This window comes from Bremia lactucae, linkage group LG1, assembly GCF_004359215.1.
Source record: "Bremia lactucae strain SF5 linkage group LG1, whole genome shotgun sequence".
NCBI classification, from domain to species: domain Eukaryota; phylum Oomycota; class Peronosporomycetes; order Peronosporales; family Peronosporaceae; genus Bremia; species Bremia lactucae.
Window position 1 is genome coordinate 8,714,419 of NC_090610.1, and position 18,392 is coordinate 8,732,810.

General features: G+C 45.5%; 4 protein-coding genes across 4 annotated transcripts; 2 read left to right on the forward strand and 2 right to left on the reverse strand.

Annotated features, from left to right (window-relative positions):
• The first annotated feature begins 210 nt into the window (after positions 1–210).
• CCR75_002919 (uncharacterized protein) lies at positions 211–1,377 on the forward strand. Its single transcript, XM_067961016.1, has 4 exons — positions 211–457; positions 516–618; positions 683–966; positions 1,031–1,377. The coding sequence occupies exons 1-4, from the start codon at positions 335–337 to the stop codon at positions 1,262–1,264; spliced, it is 744 nt and encodes a 247-aa protein (XP_067820173.1). The 5' UTR covers positions 211–334; the 3' UTR covers positions 1,265–1,377.
• Positions 1,378–2,258: 881 nt separating this feature from the next.
• On the reverse strand, positions 2,259–4,206 carry CCR75_002920 (uncharacterized protein; the record flags this gene model as incomplete). Its single annotated transcript, XM_067961017.1, has 7 exons — positions 2,259–2,470; positions 2,526–2,646; positions 2,712–2,888; positions 2,954–3,285; positions 3,363–3,572; positions 3,634–3,760; positions 3,836–4,206. 7 exons carry the CDS (start codon positions 4,204–4,206, stop codon positions 2,384–2,386), a joined length of 1,425 nt encoding a protein of 474 aa, XP_067820404.1. The 3' UTR covers positions 2,259–2,383.
• A 136-nt stretch (positions 4,207–4,342) lies between these two features.
• CCR75_002921 (uncharacterized protein) lies at positions 4,343–5,335 on the reverse strand (the record flags this gene model as incomplete). Its single annotated transcript, XM_067961018.1, has 1 exon — positions 4,343–5,335. One exon carries the CDS (start codon positions 5,333–5,335, stop codon positions 4,343–4,345), a length of 993 nt encoding a protein of 330 aa, XP_067820405.1.
• Positions 5,336–9,361: 4,026 nt separating this feature from the next.
• CCR75_002922 (uncharacterized protein) lies at positions 9,362–9,760 on the forward strand (the record flags this gene model as incomplete). The annotated part of the gene is made up of 1 exon (XM_067961019.1): positions 9,362–9,760. The coding sequence occupies one exon, from the start codon at positions 9,362–9,364 to the stop codon at positions 9,758–9,760; it is 399 nt and encodes a 132-aa protein (XP_067820402.1).
• Positions 9,761–18,392: the final 8,632 nt, after the last annotated feature.

Genomic DNA, 18,392 nt, shown 5'->3' on the forward strand with positions numbered 1-18,392 from the left:
TATGTCACGTACGGTGTGCCTAAGAGATTGTTCAGATCGCGCTGCACGAAAATGGTGCGCGCGGGATCCTTGCAGCTACCGCCCACTTCTTAACAACACCTTTTGCGATTACTCTCGGCAATGTTTGTTATTGTTATTACAATACGTTACTTTTTGGTTTTTTGTGGAAATTTATATCTGTAGACAAAATTCCACTTTTAGAGGTGTATCCGTAGCTTAAATTGGGTGTGTGTCCGCAGCAATTCTTAAGAATAATGTTAAAGTTAAGATATTGTCTTCATCCATTGGCTGGTTTAAGGTTTTCACATTTCAGTCGATAATCGACTCGATTTGAATGCTCGTGGCCAGAGCTCGCAAACCTTTCGCAAGCATCTACCTCCGAGCCATGAACACTTGCCGCATGACTACAAATGCTAACAACAATATCGTTTTGTCTTCAGGACACCCCACGGCTGCGGTATTTGTTTCCTTTTCTTCACGCCTATACACATAACTCACTTCAAACATGATTCCAGGTTGTATTTTTACACGGCCTGGGCGATACAGGCCAAGGCTGGAGCGACGCCATGACCATGCTCGCTAAGGATTTGCCACACGTAAAGTTTGTGCTGCCTACAGGTACATTCCATGCAAATTTAAGTAAAGAATACATGTAAAGTCGATTTTCTTTCGTCATTCGCAGCTTCGTCCATGCCCGTGTCACTAAACATGGGCATGCGGATGCCCGCGTGGTATGATATTAAGTCGCTTTCTCACGTAAATGCTGATAACGCGGACGGAATCGATGCCTCTCGCGACCGCATTATGGCAATTATTCAGCAAGAGGTGGCAGAAGGAATTCCTTTATCTCGCATTGTTCTTGGAGGGTTTAGTCAAGGTGCTGCTTTGTCCCTTTTCTCGGGTTATCAATCAAAGACGGTCCTTGGAGGAATTATAGCACTGTCGGGCTACTTACCTCGTCACGATGTACGTTAGCTTGTATGCGTCATCTCTTCCTTCTTGACGCAAGATAAACATTCTCTTGCATCAGTCGTTCCAATTCGCACCCGAAACCGCAAATGTGCCGCTACTTATGTGTCATGGGGAGCAAGATCAGGTGGTGCGCTTTGACTATGGCAACATGTCCAAGGAGAAGCTCCAGGCGGCTGGCGTGAAAAACATCGAATTTCACTCGTACGCGGACTTGGAGCACGGCGCTTGTATGGAGGAACTAGACCATGTCCTTCAATGGCTCCAGCGTGTGCTTCCTGCTACGCCAAAGTAGTGCGGATCGAGATGCAACACATAACTTTTTTGGATTCATTGCACTACATCATATGAACTAGGACGGTTTTAAAAACACTAAATTTCTGAAACAAGGATTCGGCATTGGTCTTATTTTTGAGATTTTCAGCTTTAGCAGTAAAATAGTGTTTCGATTTGTTGGCGTCAACTTAATTGACTTGAGTGAACTCATGATAAAATGACGAAAGACCAAATCGAATGCTAAAAAACACTGCAAGCTATCTTAACCACCTTATGCGTATGGACTACTTGTGTCTGCCTAATACGGGTTCGACATTATTCAGGCTGCAAACAAACCAAAAATATCAATAAGTCCCGCCTCACTACAATTGATCTGCAAGTACAAAAACAACAACGCACTTTATGGTGACGCGAAGGTTGCTGCCCTTCGGCACGTCAAACTTCTTTGGGTGCGTGCGAAAGTGGTTAAGAATATTGGACACGTCGAGTCCTTTTTGAATCGCTACATTGGTCTTTTTGAGGTGCTTGCGCGCTGCTGACGTCTTATAGGGTCGCAAGCTCACGATTGGAACGTTTTTTTTGCCATTCTTGCCAGAAACTACTAGCCCAGGCCGCCGTTTGTTGATTACGGTTTGGCGTTTGGCTGACGCTAAGGCCGTGTTGACCTTTGCACGCTGTTTATCGTCCACAGAATATAATTCAGCCTATATCCTCTGTTTGAGCTTTATATTCACGTACAGCGGCCTTTGATACAGGAACAATAATTGTCTTTTTGACGTTTTGTTTCTTATGGCTCTGTTTCTTGGACTTGTTCGGCGCAATCTGAGTCTTCTTTTTGTCGGTTGCCTTGACCATTAATTTGTGCGTTTTCGCCTTTTGAATAAGCGCATCTACAAAGGGCATTGTAACATACTTTTGAAAGCAAAGCAAAAAGTAAGCAAGGTCATCACCTAGAGGGAGGGCAAGCTTCTCCTCCGCAGAGATACCAAGCGAAAAGCCTCCGGGTGTCGCCATATGTTATGGAAGGGTTTTTGAGATATTTACTACTTTTTAGTGGGTACTGGTTACACTCGGACTTAATAGGATTACGAAGTCACGATTACAAATCCGTTACGTCTAATTGTGAACAAAGCGTTAATTAAAGTACACTGGTTCGGCTGGACCGAAGACGGAGATGCTTCTTGAAGATTGGTGCAGCCACACGTTTCCAATTCTCTGGCCAGCGCTGCAGAAAAGTGATTAATTTGAAGGTCAGCGCATTAAAGTCGAAGCACACGCACCTTCACTGTTTTCAGCGACGTCCGGAGATGGTCAAGCTGTCTAGTATTTTTAGGGTAGCCCTGGAGTAGATCAAAGAGCTGAGCTGAAAGTTGCTCTGATGAGTTAAAGACAAGGCCATTTCTACACAAGCAAATGAGCTAAGCGCTGTTTTGAAAATTCAAAAAGACCCTACTATTCAAACGTACATGCCGTGCTGAACAAGCTCGTCCAAGCAATTAAATCCAATGGCACATACTGGAAGCTCACAGCCAAACATGTCTAGTACTTTCATGGGCAAATCTAGACCCGAAGACGACGTGTGTAGGCAAACTCCTACGTCCGCAGTGCCCAAAAGAAGTGGGTAGTCGCTTGCTTCAAGCCACCTGACAATAATATTAAAAGGTGTGACATATTTTTTGCCATTAAATCGACAAGTGTCCAAGCATACATTGTGGCAATTCGTATGCGTTGGAATGCAAGCGTCTGGATTTTCTCGAGATACATGGCTTTTTGAGGACCCTTTCCAGTCACCACTACAAGAAGATTAGGAAATTCTGTCACGTCGAGCGAAGAGGTGCGGGCATTTAAATGTTCGAGTGCCGACAAAAGAATTCCAAAATCTTCGTCCGCAGTCCAGCTCGTCGAGCTGATAACCATAGCCGGACGGTTGTCGCGTGATTGTACGACATCCTTGCCGTTCAATCCAGTGAAATGGCAATTTTTTTGTTTTCGCGTCAGCAGAGTATCTTCAATATTAGCCTGCTTCTCCCATGCAACGAGCTGTATATTTATCCAAAATACAAAATTTCCACATAAGCAAATTCAATAGTAATAAAAAAATACCCAAAACTATGTACGTCATTGCAATGTTGCAACTGGTCGCCGACGCGAGTAAGCAATTCGTGTTGCAACTCGAGCGTAGTGGGTTTGAAAAAGGGCGGAGGCTTGTCGTGAAGTACAGTAGCTTTAATTTGCCACGTCTCATGAAGCCACATCTGCATCACGTGCGTGACACAAAAATTTGCATCGGCCTTGCGCCCAAATACGCGCTCTACCCATTTGGCCACCTATAATTCATGTTAGAATTGAAATAAGAATAGTACGTTATATTATCTCAGTTTCTCTCACCTTGACCAATGGGTGTCCTTTACCAATGGATATTGCCAACAAAGTGTACCCCAGATTATGCCAGTCAATTACAAACTTGGCGCCCTTGAGTCGACAGCAAAGCCAAACGACCACGAAAGTTGGGATTCTGTAATGCAAAAGGCCCACAAAAAAATGGCTTAGAAGGCGGCTACGTATGTGATCTTTATTGCATCTTTTATACGTTGGCGGGTTCTGCAGCAGCACGAGGTCCAAGCTGCCGACCGTGACCAGAAGCAGCCAGAAGAGCTGCAGCAGCTGTAAAAATACCTTCATCGGAGCCACAAGTACAAAGAATTTGCGTGGAAGACGTTGTAAAAGCGGAGAGAATGTCAACACGTTAATATTGCTCTGGCGCGCAACATCGGGCACGCAGCTCTCGCCCGCGTACCCAAGCAACGTCACACGCAGATTTGACGACAAGCGCGCTAGAGATAGCGCATGGTATTGCATTCGTGGACTACGGCCAACGTCTCCTAGCACCATTACAACGGCATGACGCGTGGGCTCGCGACGAGAAACATGCGGCTTTTTGACCGACGGTCGACGTCGCATTGATAAAGCAGTGACGTCTTTTTTTTGACCAATTAAAATAGGAATTTGAACGATACGGTGTTTTTTTTTTTAAAGAAGTAATACTGGGCTAATGTATGTAGATTAATATTGTACATCTCCGTATCCAGTCATAAAGTCAAATTGAGGCACCAGCGCTAGTGCTGCCTAACAGCAGTTTGTTCATGGAAGGCAACGACTCAGTGTCAGACGTGGCACGTGGGCTCGTTGGCGGTAAACTGTCGAATGATTGCAGTGGCGTCATTGAGAGTAGTCTCGTGTTATCCTCTAGAAGAGGCTGCGACACCATTTTGGCCACAATGGGTTCATTTAAAGAAATCAAAACTTCCCCAATAGAAGCCCCTTGTGCGCTCAAGTCACACACTCCATCATCTTTGTACTGCTTTATCAATTGCCGTGGACTTGAGTTTGTCGATGCGAGTCGTTTACGAGGTGATACGGTCGCAAGTTGTTGTTGCAAGGGGTTTTGTGCAGTGGGAGTGACGCTAGCACCTTGTGCCACGAGTCGAGCACGCTCCTTTTGAATCTGTACTTCGAAGTAGGGTACCGTTTGATTCAAACGAGCTAACTTTGTAAAGAACTTTTGCGCGTGGGTGCGCACTTGTGTCGATGTGCGGGTGCCAATAAGACGGGCAATTTCGCCCCATGCAGGACCTTGATAGGTCTCCAGGCCTTGTAAAAACCTATGATGCTCTTCAATCTTCCAACGGCCAATAGCAAGCTGCTTCGTACGGCGAAGGAGTGTCGGCCTTGTAGCCTTTTGATGGTGATTAGTAGAAGTTTGGTCGAGAAGCTCCGTGTCATAAGGCGAAAGAGGTCGAGAATAGTTTGGTAACGAGTGAACCCCACGAATCTGTAGCGGCTGCAATAGTGGCTCGCCAGTCCATATATAGGGTGGTGCTGGCATCGTCGTGTGCATGGAGGCAGAGGAGTCGATTTGATGGCTCGGGCTTAACTCATTTGTAATGGGGGCATCGTGTAGCCATCCATTCCACGTTTGTGGCTGTTGTGCCGAGTCTTGTAGAGGGAACCACCCTGTTTGAGACTGCGTCGACGAATGTACAGCATACCCAGGCTGCTGCCAATCTGGGCGGTTAACGCCATGATACATCACGGCACGTCAAGGGGGGGGGTCGAATTTGCAAATGAGTGCATCTTCTGGAAAAGAGTGTCTAAGGCTCTTCTTTCTGGCTCTTCTCCGCAAGCCTTGGTCTTTTATTTTTTTAAGAAACGGTTACAGTGGCGAACTCGGTACCGCCAAAAGGTGATGATCAATGTGACTCGCCATATCTTACGACCGACCTTGGCTTTGTCTACTTTTAAACAGTAGCTTTTGTGTAGTTTCGAGACTGTTCGTCTGGTAATAGGAGCTCATGGCAGAGATAGATAGTCTTGACGCAGCTGCTACCGACGTCATAAGTGGGAGGACATTGGTACAGGCGCGTCACTGCCTCGTTTACTAATTCATGGAATGATGCGAAAGATACCAAAGATCGCTATGAGATTCGGCTCAAAGGGTAAGCCAATCAGTGTTTGCATTGTGCATGCGTTAAGAAATGTTACATGCTTGCGGGCAGGATAATGGCGCAATGACTTGTGATACAGTGACCACAGGTAGTTTAAATCACAGATCCAAGTGATTCAACGCATTTGGGTAGTTTATAAGTTGCTTGTTTTAATAGATCATGTATGTTATACCTCATGAAAGCAGAAATATCTTTGCAGCGAAATGGTTTGACGTCCCAACTATTCTGCTTGCATTTTTGCCAAGAAAGTTGTCGCGGGCGAGTGCGCAAACAACAAAAGTTATCAATTGCAGGGTGTCGAGGTAATTATAATTTAAACGAAAGAAAGTCCATGTTTTTGCTATACTTATGGTGCTGGCGTGCATGCAAGCCACATTTTATATCATCACCAAGTATGGGGTGGGAACTCAGCAAAGGCTTATATTTATGGCTTTTGATTGGCTGTGCGATATGTTCTTTTGTCAGAAATATTCTTCTTAGCAGCTCAATTGCTTCATTTCAGATTTCATCGAGTTGTTAAGATAAAAATGAGCTAAAAAGCACCGCACTGTACTGTAAGGAAAGCTATGAATTGGCTGTCGCAACAAAAAAGTGTAACTTTTCGGAATAATTACCTGTCCGAAACCTTTTCGTTTGTTAAGTGGGTGATAAAAGTGTCATTATAATTGTACACTAAGATAGTTGAAGGGAAAATAATGAGGTTTCCGAGCACGTCACGCTAAGCATGAAGACGATTCTTGTCAGGTACTGAACCCGTTACCGGCCAAAATAGTAAAGCGAAGAAGGCCATGACCAATAAATTGACCGCGGACATAACCAACAATTCGCGCCCGAGCGAAGACCACGAAACCAGAATTCAAATGACCAAGTCAAGCCATGATGACCGCGCGGAGCGAGGACAGACAGAATTAGCGGGCGCGCAGAGACCATAAGGTGGACGGTACGTCTGAATGATGGGATAGATTATTATTTTGCTGCACGAAACGTGATTTATCAGCCTCAACAACCACCCCAGCCGCCGCCCCAGCCACCACCAGATCGATCCTGGTGGTGTAGTGTTCCGCCAGTCACTTCAGGACCGGGAGGTCCCGGGTTCGATACCCGGAGCCGATAAATTCTCCAAAGCATAATGGGAGGTGGTATTGTCCTGTGCACCAAAAGGTGTATATTATTAGAAAATACAAAAACAAGCCAATCGTCTTGAAGGGCAAGTCCGGTGTAACCCACCCAGCCCCCGCCTCAGCGTCGTCTGGAGATCCGCTCCGCGTTCGCGAAACGGACCAAAAAAGGAAAGACCGGCTCTGCGACACGTACGAAGAATTGCGCCAAAAGGTTGAAGCGCAGCGGGTTCGCGATAATAGTGGCGGTTAAGGCAATCCGGGAAAGCTAGGACGACAACGGCAATAACGGCGATTAGGTTAGGACGTGGACGAGAGCGGCGACGTCGACGACGACAACTACGATGATGTTACGGAAGGAGATGGCGGGATAGAGTGGGGCGAACTACTCGACCGCGTCGAGGGCAACTTGATAAGGTAGACCCTTCCAGGGACTAGGCAGTGGCTGATCGAAAACGCGGTGGTGGGCTAGCAGGTCGCATGCCCTACCGACGTCCAACAGGTATAAGAGATGAAGAACCCCGGAAATATTTTTTCAACATGGAGCGCATGAAGACAAGTGCGGCAGCGCGGGCCGTTGCGATATCACCGAATGTCAGAATTCCGCAGAAAACCAGGAATTTGAAAAATCGACCTGTTCTGTGGGGGCGAAGGGTGACAGAACAGGTTCCGCACCTGCCGCCTGTGCGGGTGACGATTCAAATAATTGGTGTATTTCATCAGCCCGCAAGGAGCGGCTGTGTGCCAGTACTGGGGGACGTATGTGCATACGTTACATGTCACGATGTGGCTCTCGACTCACAGATTGCACAAAGAACCTGGAAGAAAAAGGCGTGGTAACTGCACGTAATTAGTATATTGGCAAGCATGCGCCTAAAGGCGCTCTACCGAATTCTTGGTCAGTCGCTACAAAGGACAGGCGCAAAATCTGGGCATTTAAGTATGTTTGATGTTCTTGTAGGAATTCATAAAACCAGTTAGAGAAAGAAGATAACAGGAAAACGACAGAAACAGCGACTAACTCTAAGGTATGCATGTCAGTGGTTAGCACTCTCCCTTTTACATACACGTAATACATCAGCTGGTAGCACGCGATGGTCTTGCCTCCTCCCGTCGCCACTGCCGTGCCCGCTGCAGTCTTAACTGCCGCCCCGCCGTCGTCGCCTTCAGGCCAAGCAGTGATCGTATTGACGTGTGTGAGCCCCTCTTTTTTTGTGGGCAGACGCTTGCTCCAATGACTATAACTTCAACCAAGACGTTGTCATTTTTGGCTATTACTCGCCTTGTTAAGCGTTAGGTCGATTGATTAATTGAAGGTTAGCACTTCAACGCATGGGTCATCATCACTCACGCAAGACTTTTCAAAACACACGACGAAAGGCCCATTGCAGCACCTGTCGATAGCCATTCCGGACAAACCTGATCGTTGCCGTCAAAAACTGATCGAACGTTGGACTAGCCGCATTCTTTGCACGTTTGAGAAACATCTGACTTTAACGGGAAGATTCGACTCATGCAAGGCTTCAAAAGTGCGGCTAGTAGAGCAGAGTAGCCAGCTGCTAGGTCTGGAAACTACCGTAGACATTCGATCTACATGAGTATTCAAATACCAGTTCGACAAGAAGCCAATCACGACACACGTTTCTCCACCTAATTCTCGTCCAGTAAAGACATCAGCATAATATGATGAAACAAATTATACGACTCTGAATTAGCTTGTACTATACTATAGCTGATAAGTTAATAGCAGGTGAGTTAATTTGTATACACCATAACTGCCGAACAGCATGGCAACTGCTGCATCTATGGTCGCGACCATGCAACTACAAGCGGAATTTTTATAGATGAAATGAAGAACTCCAAATAGTTATCAGGGTCAAAACTGGATGATGTCAAACTACCAACTTACGGCGGTACCATGCCATAATCGTTTTAAATATACAGGAACAAACGGAACAATTTTTTTAGCAAGAGGAGTGAATTGGAATTACCTGAAATAATTCATCAAACTCAAGCCGTCTTGGGAGGGGCTATTAAGGATTGTGCTGCGCAGTGGCACGTCATGCGAAAGGTCACCACAGCGAGTGTTAACGAGTTTCGCGGAAGTGGAACGCGAATTCGTTCCCGTCACTTTGCAAGAGCGTTTACGCGATCAGATGAACGATACTCCGCGAACAGAACAGGACCATCCCGATTACGCTGCCAACTTCGCCACCTGGTCATGCAAGTACGATACACGTGCAAGCCTAAGAAATCTTATAGTTCCTGCGCGGACTTAATAATCATGCCAAAGAAGAGGGTCAATATCGACGATGTACCACACAGATGGAGAAAATCACTGCTGCACTGGACATTGATCGTTCACACCCTGTTTGAAACGGAAGGGAACTACAGGGATCGACCTCGCTCAGGTCGTACGTTACTCGTAGATCTCGCGACCATAATGATTCGGAACCTATGGACATCAGTAGTTTGGAATTACCGTCGTGACGAATGTCGTCGCTTCAAGTGCGGTGGGTCCCAAATATCGTTCGGCTCAGTGTACTGTGGGTCGGTCACACACAGAGAGCAAAGACATTAGTAGACCGTTTAAATGGTCAGTCTTCCAACACCAACCGTATTCAACACATCAACCATGTTGTGAGTAAAAAGCACGACGATGGCTCGGACTCGGACTCCGACGCCGTGGTGTCTGATCGCGTCACAGTCAATGCACCTACGGTAAGCGTTACCACAGAATCGGAAACTGATGGTATACATCACGTCAAAACAATCAATCCGACAATCACAGTTCCTTCACCGAGCAAGCTATTCAAACGAGAAGGTTGTATTAGTCGAAACCGCGTGAAGGTTCTATCGATTCCAGATTTTCAACAAGCTAGCCAGGCTTAGCGTCGACTTTGTTACGCACCCAACACGTACAAGCGAGCCGGTTCGATGGAACGTGGACTTCCTATCAGCGAAACAAGTTACAGCGAGCGACATAACCGATGGATTAATGATGTCCCCCAACATGAAGTTCACTGAATGGGAACTACCGTAAAGTCATGATATCATTATCGGGTAACCATGGTTGCCCGATTACTTCGATGAGCTAATTGCGCCAATTTATTCAAGAGTTGAACTGTTCATGCAGTTCAATCCTCAAAATAACTGTCGCAATCAGCCAATCGTAGTAGCTGCAAGAGCGCAGTTATCTGAGCTTATTGGCACCACTTTTCCTTACCACCAATACAGAGAGCTTATACTAAAATTCTCAAAGTAAAAGTCACTCAATCGAGCACCAGGAGACTTCGAAGGTAAATCATGGAGCATTCTGCTTAACAAGTGGCTTAAGCGGACAAAGCGTCCGTGCAAATTGCAGATGAGTCGACGATAATACCCTGTGAGTCCGAGAAACTAAGTAACTCTTTCCAACATTTAGTGTCTGGAAGGTTAAATATGCGTCAGTTTTCCTCGGATCAACTTTGAGCCCATTTTCGGAAATCATATGTCCTAAGATGCAATCTCCGTGCGACCAAATGATCACTTTGATAGTCGAGCGTATAGTTGTGTTGTGCGCAGCACGTCGCATACCGCGCGCAAGTGTTCAGCTTCGCCCTGCATTGCACTAGAGAAGATACAAATACCGTTGAGATAGACGACAACAAATTGCCAAGTTTATCGAGAAATGTTCGCATCGGACGCAACCACACTCCGAGCATTCATACCAAGCCCAGAGAAGCTACACACGATTGGTAGGTTTGATTTTGAGTTCGAAAAGCCGTTTTGGTAAGCTTGGTGGTATACTACCATCTGATTAAGCCTTGTGCGAGATACAGTAATTAAAACTACTTGCGTCCCTCCATGCAATTAAAAATCTCTTTATTAAGGGTAAGGGGATTTTAGCCACGATGCCATTCACGTAGTGATAGTCAATCATCCAGCGAAAAAGAATATTAATATTTCCGCCTCGCAAACAACCCGCACGTTTTGAAAACATTCCTGTTACTAAGAATTTCTTTGGAATACCAATAATGTTTAAAATCCATGGAGAATTCGATACCTAAATCCAACCGTTGCGTAAATTCTCATCCACAAACTCCTGTAAAGCGTCCTGCTCAGCTTTTGACAGGCGAAAAGGAGCTCGGAGGCTAAGTTCTGCATTCGGTTTCATGTGTAGCTCAAAGTTCACTTCGCTGATGTTGGCATCTCGTCAGGAAGTTGGTCTGGAGATACGTCACTGAACTCTTTAAGGCTCGACTTTACTAGGGTACGAACAGTCAAAAGCTTTTGTAGCGCTAAAACTGGCACTTCAGACGACAATCTGCCCGATTCTAGTAACACATTCATCCTGATCACGGATGCATCCAAATACTCCATTGGAGGTGCCCTGTCGCAATGGACCAACAATAACGACCACGCCATTGCCTCCTACCTTGGCTTTGGAGCTCCTTTAACGAAGAACCATGCATTTGAAAGATGCAAAAGAAGAGCGCCATGCCTTGTGCTTCAAGGTCTCTAGACGGTAAGTATCCAGCAACGTGTCCAAGGATGGATTGTCGATGCACGGCAGATAAGGAGTTGCCAATGCACTCTGCAAAGCTTTGCATCTGGGCTCCTTATAAATTCTAATGCTCCAAGCACTTTGGCCCGCATTGGGAACTCAATGGCCGTCTCAAGAGAAAAGTGCTGCCCGCGACAAAATGGCGATGGATAAATGGCGACCATAAATACACGGCCGCTGTTTTGAAGTGTACACAGACAACTCGGCGTGTAAATGGATGTTGCATCAACCATAAGTATCTCCAAAGATGGCGTGAATGCTGACGTTACTTTCCAATTTGTCTTTGTATTGCATCACGTATAAGGTCGGTCAAAAGCTGAAGCTGATGATCTGTCTTGTCCTCTCGTAACCAACGCGGTCGACCAGCCCGAATTGACGGATATAGAGTTGTCCACGTCGTTCATACGTCTGATGAGACGTATCAGCAGCAGGCTAATCTTCTTGGTTGACACGTGGCCAATTCGACCGAAATTCTGCCCTTGAAGGCATTGCATCTTCTCGTCAACAATGTCGAGTCGCGGGAGGTGGGAGAGTCGTATGGTCGGAGTGGCACAAAAACAAATTAATAGAGAATTCATCTTAGCAAGGTTATCGCAAAGACATATACTTTGAAAAGATCTGGACAGAATGTCCACTTGACAAGTTTGTTATCGAAAAAGGTCTCATCGATATGTAATATGATAATGCAGTTCAGCCAACATGCCAACCTGACGCACCAGACCTAATCACCAAAATCTTATGTGAGTTTCACGATGCAGCAATAGCAGCTCATCTAGTATTGCATAATTCTTATATGAACTGAAGCAGTACACACAGAGGCGTCTTACCCGATCCGGCTGCACGAGAAATATGCCTAGGTGCGCCAGGTGTACGTGGCGCGGAGGATAGAAGGGGTACAGCGCGACTCAACTCCCACTTAAACGTTTCGAAAAGGGAAAATGTCATATCTGCTACACTCATCTCGTGTCCTGAATGACGAATATTCCAATTTTTTTTTCATGGAGAAATGGAACACGAAGAAGATCATGCGTTCATCCGATGGGTTCATCGAACCCGACGTGTAAGAAATATTCGAGCTTTACAAGTCAGCACAAACGCGTTGGTATTCGTCTAGAAAGGAATCTTCGCTACTGTTTTGCGAAATTATTTGAAGAAAGCCGATTGAAATCCGTGTTATGTACACAGCATGAGGCCCAGCAGCCACTGCTTCGATTGCACGTGCAACCACGGACCCAATCTTAACCATAACTGACGATCGTTCGTTCTCACATCTACTGATAAAAAGTTTTTTTTCGACGCAGGTAGCCCTAACGCAGCGTTTTAAACGTCAACAGCGTAAGGGCAATCTTGCCGAACGGGCACCCCGTACTCTAGAAATACCCGAGCCGCTTCACCAAATACAGATATTGGCGCTTGCGACAAAGTCGCTTTAAAATTTCCTCCCCGTAAAACTAAAGGCTCCCTTTGCTCATCGAGCAGCCCAAATATTGGAGACTATATAATGCTTTGAGGCACGAGATGAAGCTTCTCCGTGAGATTCTTGCTCAGAATGAACGAGACCTGTCCAAGAAGCATTCTAACGTTTAATCAATGCCAAAAACATCGATTCGAGGGTCCGCTTGACATCTGGCGAGGATGCATCAGACTGCGGCATATCCATCTATTCTAGTGCAAGCACCTCTGCATCCGCGGCGAAAAATCCCGCTATGGCTTATGTACGCCAACGTAAAACTCTAGGTGTATGCGCAGCATGCGGGAAAGGTTTAGCGTATGTGCTCAGCCTTCTTGGCTACGAATCTAAATGGTCCAATTCTGCGTAAACGCAATTTGTCTTTTAAAGACCGCAAACTCTACCTTCGTATGTATTTTTGTTGCATTTTATGTTCCTCGGATACGACCGCATGCTTATTAAATACAGCTTCTGCCTTCAGCATCCACTTGTTCATTGTTTGTCTGGCTTGGCTATCAGCCGTTTCATCACGCACATGTCGTCAGTCATTTAATCGCGCCGCGAGCAGCCAGCTATCTTGTCAAACCTGTTTCAAACAGTGATAGGGCTAAAAACAGCAAACCGATTGCAATGTCCTCCCCAACAAGCCGTAAATCGAGTAGTGATAAAGTTAAGATAACGCGTGTGTGTGAGATCGCTTACAAAGAACGGATTGTACGTGTAGAGGCATTTACAGCAATCTTCAACGCAACCTCAACTACAGGAAGCATTGTGCTCCAACGCTTCGACATCTCACCCACACACTTTGCAGAAACTAATCAATGACGCTACTCACACGCTCAGTCTGACCATCGGTGTGCGGACGGTTCTCTGTGGACATGTCAATAAAGTGCCTTGCACTCAGAAGATCGACAATGAAAATGTACCCAATAAAAATGGGATTCTATCAAAGCAAACTTCCACTGGTAGAATGTGTTGACGAAACGCGCGATCAATGAAAGCTTAGTTGTACCACCATCAGTGGTATCCGACAGAGCCGCTAAATTACCCATCTTCTCAAATGGTCTGCAACCAAAAACCACGAATTCCGTGTTGCTTTCGGTAAACCAAACATTCGACACTTACGGGTACGAATAAACTGGCCTGCGGCGCCATTACATACCGTGAGGGTTTATTTCGTTGGCACTAATTGCATGTGCACTTATAGATGCTAACCCGTTTATAGAATTTAAGCACTAGCTCACCCAGCCGTAGTTCTTCTTTCGACCACGATGACCGCTAAAAGCACTCGTAAACGATTCGATTTTTCAATGCCTCATCTTGGGGAGCAATGATGCTTGGAGGATCCACTGTCAGCGCGACATCACAGAAGGCAGCGATCAAACGTTTATCGATGTAACTTTGCTCCCGAGATTTTGATGCAAAGCTACAAACGGCTCATCTTGGCATATACCGCACGAATTATGTCAGTGATCGGTGACGTAAAGTAGTAACATGAGCGAGCTCATAACCAGGTCTGCGTGACAACGCATCTTCCAAAGAATTATGCTTTCCTGGCTCATACTCTACCTCGAAGTTACACTCTGCAAAGAATGAAAGCCACTAGGCCATCGCTACTATAGGTAGTCGTGGTCTGTAATACTCAAGATCGGTGAAGATCACAAAAGGCTGCTGCCAAGCTGATGAACTCTGAGCTTGACAAGATTATATTTCATGGCAGAAAAGGTCGTTCGCATAAATTATGTAATTATTTTCGGTAGCCTAGCCTCAAACACAATCATGCGTTTCCGCCCATCGTTATATGTTTGAACAGAGCACTGAGTCGGTTGTGACAAATACGACACTGAAATGCCGCAATAATCAGGATGAGCCAAAATTGTAGCATCAGCGAAAATATATTTTACCGCTTTAAAAGCATCATTTTCGGTGCTTGTCTGGCACCAATCCATATTTTTCTTAAGGAGGTTGGATAATGGCCGAGCCATATTAGCATAATGTTTGCTGAACCTCTGCAAGTAGTTGGCAAAAAGGCCAAACCACTTACTTACGTCTTTTTTTTATTTGGCAACGGCTTTTAGCCTGGTTGGCTTCTGCCTCCCTATCCGATGAAGCGCCATAAGTAGGGGGATCTCTCCCCCACCAAAGATGCATTTTGCTGCGTTGGCATAAACTTCTTCGTGCACATGCATCGAGCACAGATCGCAATAGCCAATGTGGCTATTTCAATCCGACCAAACCTGCTCCACACGGCTGTGGACAAATAAGTCATCAAAAGGTATCATGCTTAGCCTTTTCGATGGCGAAATAGCTGTGTCACCAGACGGTTAAAATAGTTGGGACATTGGAAGCCCCTGCGACATCACCAGTCACTCCCAAAGCCTACCGCTTGGGTGCTAAACGCTGTAAGTGGAATATCACTAACTCGTATGAGGAGTTGATAGCAGCCGTCGAGCAAGCCGAGCGCACTGTACATCGTACGTGTTCGGAAGAACATCCTTTCCATTGGTGTCTGTGCCGGTATAGTGGTTGCATTTAGCTCTTTGTAGGCATGCACAAATGGCCACTAACCGTTTGTCTTCCTGACACAACGGGAAATCAGCAATCCTTAAAATATTCTTCAGTTCCGTTTTTCTCTTAACTGACAAAAGAGAGAGGATCTGAACGATCCTTGGGAGTCGATGATACAATAAGCATTAGTGCCGCTTGTGTGACCTGAAGGACTGTTCACGTTTCCTGAAGTGATGATGCGTTCAGCTCAACATCAAATCGAATGACCACGTTATTCGATAAGTTGCCAGCCTTCAAGGCCTGACCGAACTCACCAACAGAACTTTCGACCAGCTCTAAAAAAACACGTTACAATGGAATAGCGGGTAGATTCGCTTTCCTTGTCACTGATGAAAATTTCCGGAATACTATGAGCTGATGTAGTTGCATTGACCCAGTTCCATATTATGTGATGCATCCTTTCGATCGTTGTTGACCTGCAGATGCAAGACCCTATACGCTCCTGTCTAGACAAAACTCTTTAAAAGCAGGTTTGCTTCATTCTACACGGACCGTTGCAAAACAACGAACAATTACACTGAATAAAATTCATCACGAATGGTCACAATGCGAGATTGGCGTACAAGTATAATAATCTCTTTAAGCGCTATAAAACATTGTCTGTCTCATTATTCTTAAGACATTACTACAAAAAGACGTGGTAGCTTGATCGGAATTAATGTTTCAAGATGACTAACGTGAAAAATATGAACTTCCACGTCCGATTGTTATGCTCATAAGACATAGTATTGCTTTGAGACAAGCTGCGAAGATATGAAAGATATGGAGATAGAAGTAGAAAGTTTGAATGAAAAAGGTGGGATGTTTCGAAGTATGTTAGGTGGTCAATCCTAACATGGCAAGATTTAGGTGACCACAACGGAAAGATAATTTGAAGTAGGGTGTGTTAAGAAATTACATAGCCGTCCACTAAATCTTTCTAAGTGCTACACGGCGGCTCATCTTCAATTTATTAAATATATCTCATAAAAACTATAAGTTTATTATACGTGGCATACCAGAACTCAGCTATCACTAAATCTAGAATTGGTCAACATATTTTTTTGAGTAAGAGCGAATTGCATTGACCATAAAAAAAATATCATTGGCTTTAGCGTCATCGCTAAAGCCAATGATTTTTTTTTATCAGGACGGAAGTGCCGCCAAGCCACCTGGGCACTTTTAGAAATGCATCTAGACTCGCACTACATAACGACACGATATATATTATTTACCAATGCAAACGTGTTATCTTAAAAGTCGCTGGCTACCAATATTTTTTTTGGGACGAAAGCTGATTACATTTCATTGTATTCAGCAACACAAGGAAGATTGTGCCTAAATCTGCTACTGACAATTTGTGGCTGCACGTCAAGTGCGATCTCGAAGATCTGTTAGGACAACTTATTTGGACAGTATCCATGCATTCTATATACAAGGATATGTAGTATATGCAATAAAAAATCTATGTAGCTAACATCATCGATATGTACCTACTGGAATTTTTTGGGAACGTTTTGACTCACCTTTATTGTCTTAGCTATTTTGTCCAATGCAAAGCGTCTGTGGTTCTTGCAAATACGCTACAAAGCATGCCTATAGCGACATCAATATTTGCGAGCATTACGGTGACTTCATCAGGCGACTTAGCCTCAGGTCTTATAGACCAGCCCGCATATGTATGGCCTGCGCCTTGGACGAAGACGTTTGTCCAGTGTAACAGCCTAGCTGCCTTATGTTACACACACTTAACATGTGAAGTAAATTGAACTGGCACTCGGGAGAGGTTCACATAGTGACCTACCTTTCTGCATGTGATGCACATAGGTGCATTTACATTGAAAGGGATGACGTCTATCGTCGTCAGCGAGCTGAGGTATACAGAACAATACGCTCGATATGTCGAGATGCACATCGGCGTGATGGCATCTTATCAATGGGTAAAGGGTCTTGTACTTAATTATATTCAATACAATTTAGTCTTGGACTTCCTAGATAACAAGTGCGCACGAGAACACGAGCAAACGCTTCCGTGACGTCACTTGTCCTGACGTACAAAGTTCGTTGGATGAGGTCGCCTTAGGCCCCTATTAACTACCTAACCGCACGTGAGAGAAAACGGGGAAAACCTTTTTCTTGCTGTGCTTGAAGGTGTGTGCTTTGTGATGTGAGGCCGCTTTAAAAGCGACCGCCTACAGTTGGTAGCGCCAGAAGGCCTTCCCACGACCCGTCTCTCTGAGCGTGTCAGTGAGGGATGAGCATCAACATCGATTGGGTTCAGTTTCCCACCTCTCTGGACGTTATCGGGAGGTGGCAGAGCACTTGGCGCAAGGACTTGGTGAGCAAGTCCTGGCCAGGCTCTTGTACAGTCTTTCTGAGCAACACGTTGCTCAGTTGGAGCAGTTTGAGGCGTTTGTGCTCTGACAGCGAACGGCCCCGTCCGAGGCACATAACCATGCTGCGGCGGAGCACGTCTTAAAGACTCAGGATGAGCTCTGGCGTGAGCAGGCTCGGAGCGAGACTCTCAACAGGACTGTTGAGACGGCCGTATCAGCCGAGGCCCATTCGGATGGATCTAACCAAGTTCGATGGAAGTGCAGCGCCCACGATTGTCCACGCACCCGGCTTGTGTCGTACGCTAAATGAATTTGCGCGGTATGGCCTCAAAGTAGGCTTAGTCGGAGCTTATGACGGACAGTAAGGCGTTATCTCTATGGACGATATTTTAGACAAAGGTTCGCGCCATGTATCAGCCGCCGAACAACGAAGTTTACTTCAGGCGCGCTTCTTTGGAGAGCGACAGGAAAGCAACCTTTGCAAATAGATGTGCAGGAGATGCGCTCGCTGTCGGCATTTATTATTGTGGAAAGGTTCGGGAATGCAGGAGAGTAGTATTTGGGGGATCGTCTACTGACGCGGACTTATAAACTACCCCTTAGTTCAGAGTTATCAAACAAATAGGTATCATAGTCCCTGAGGTC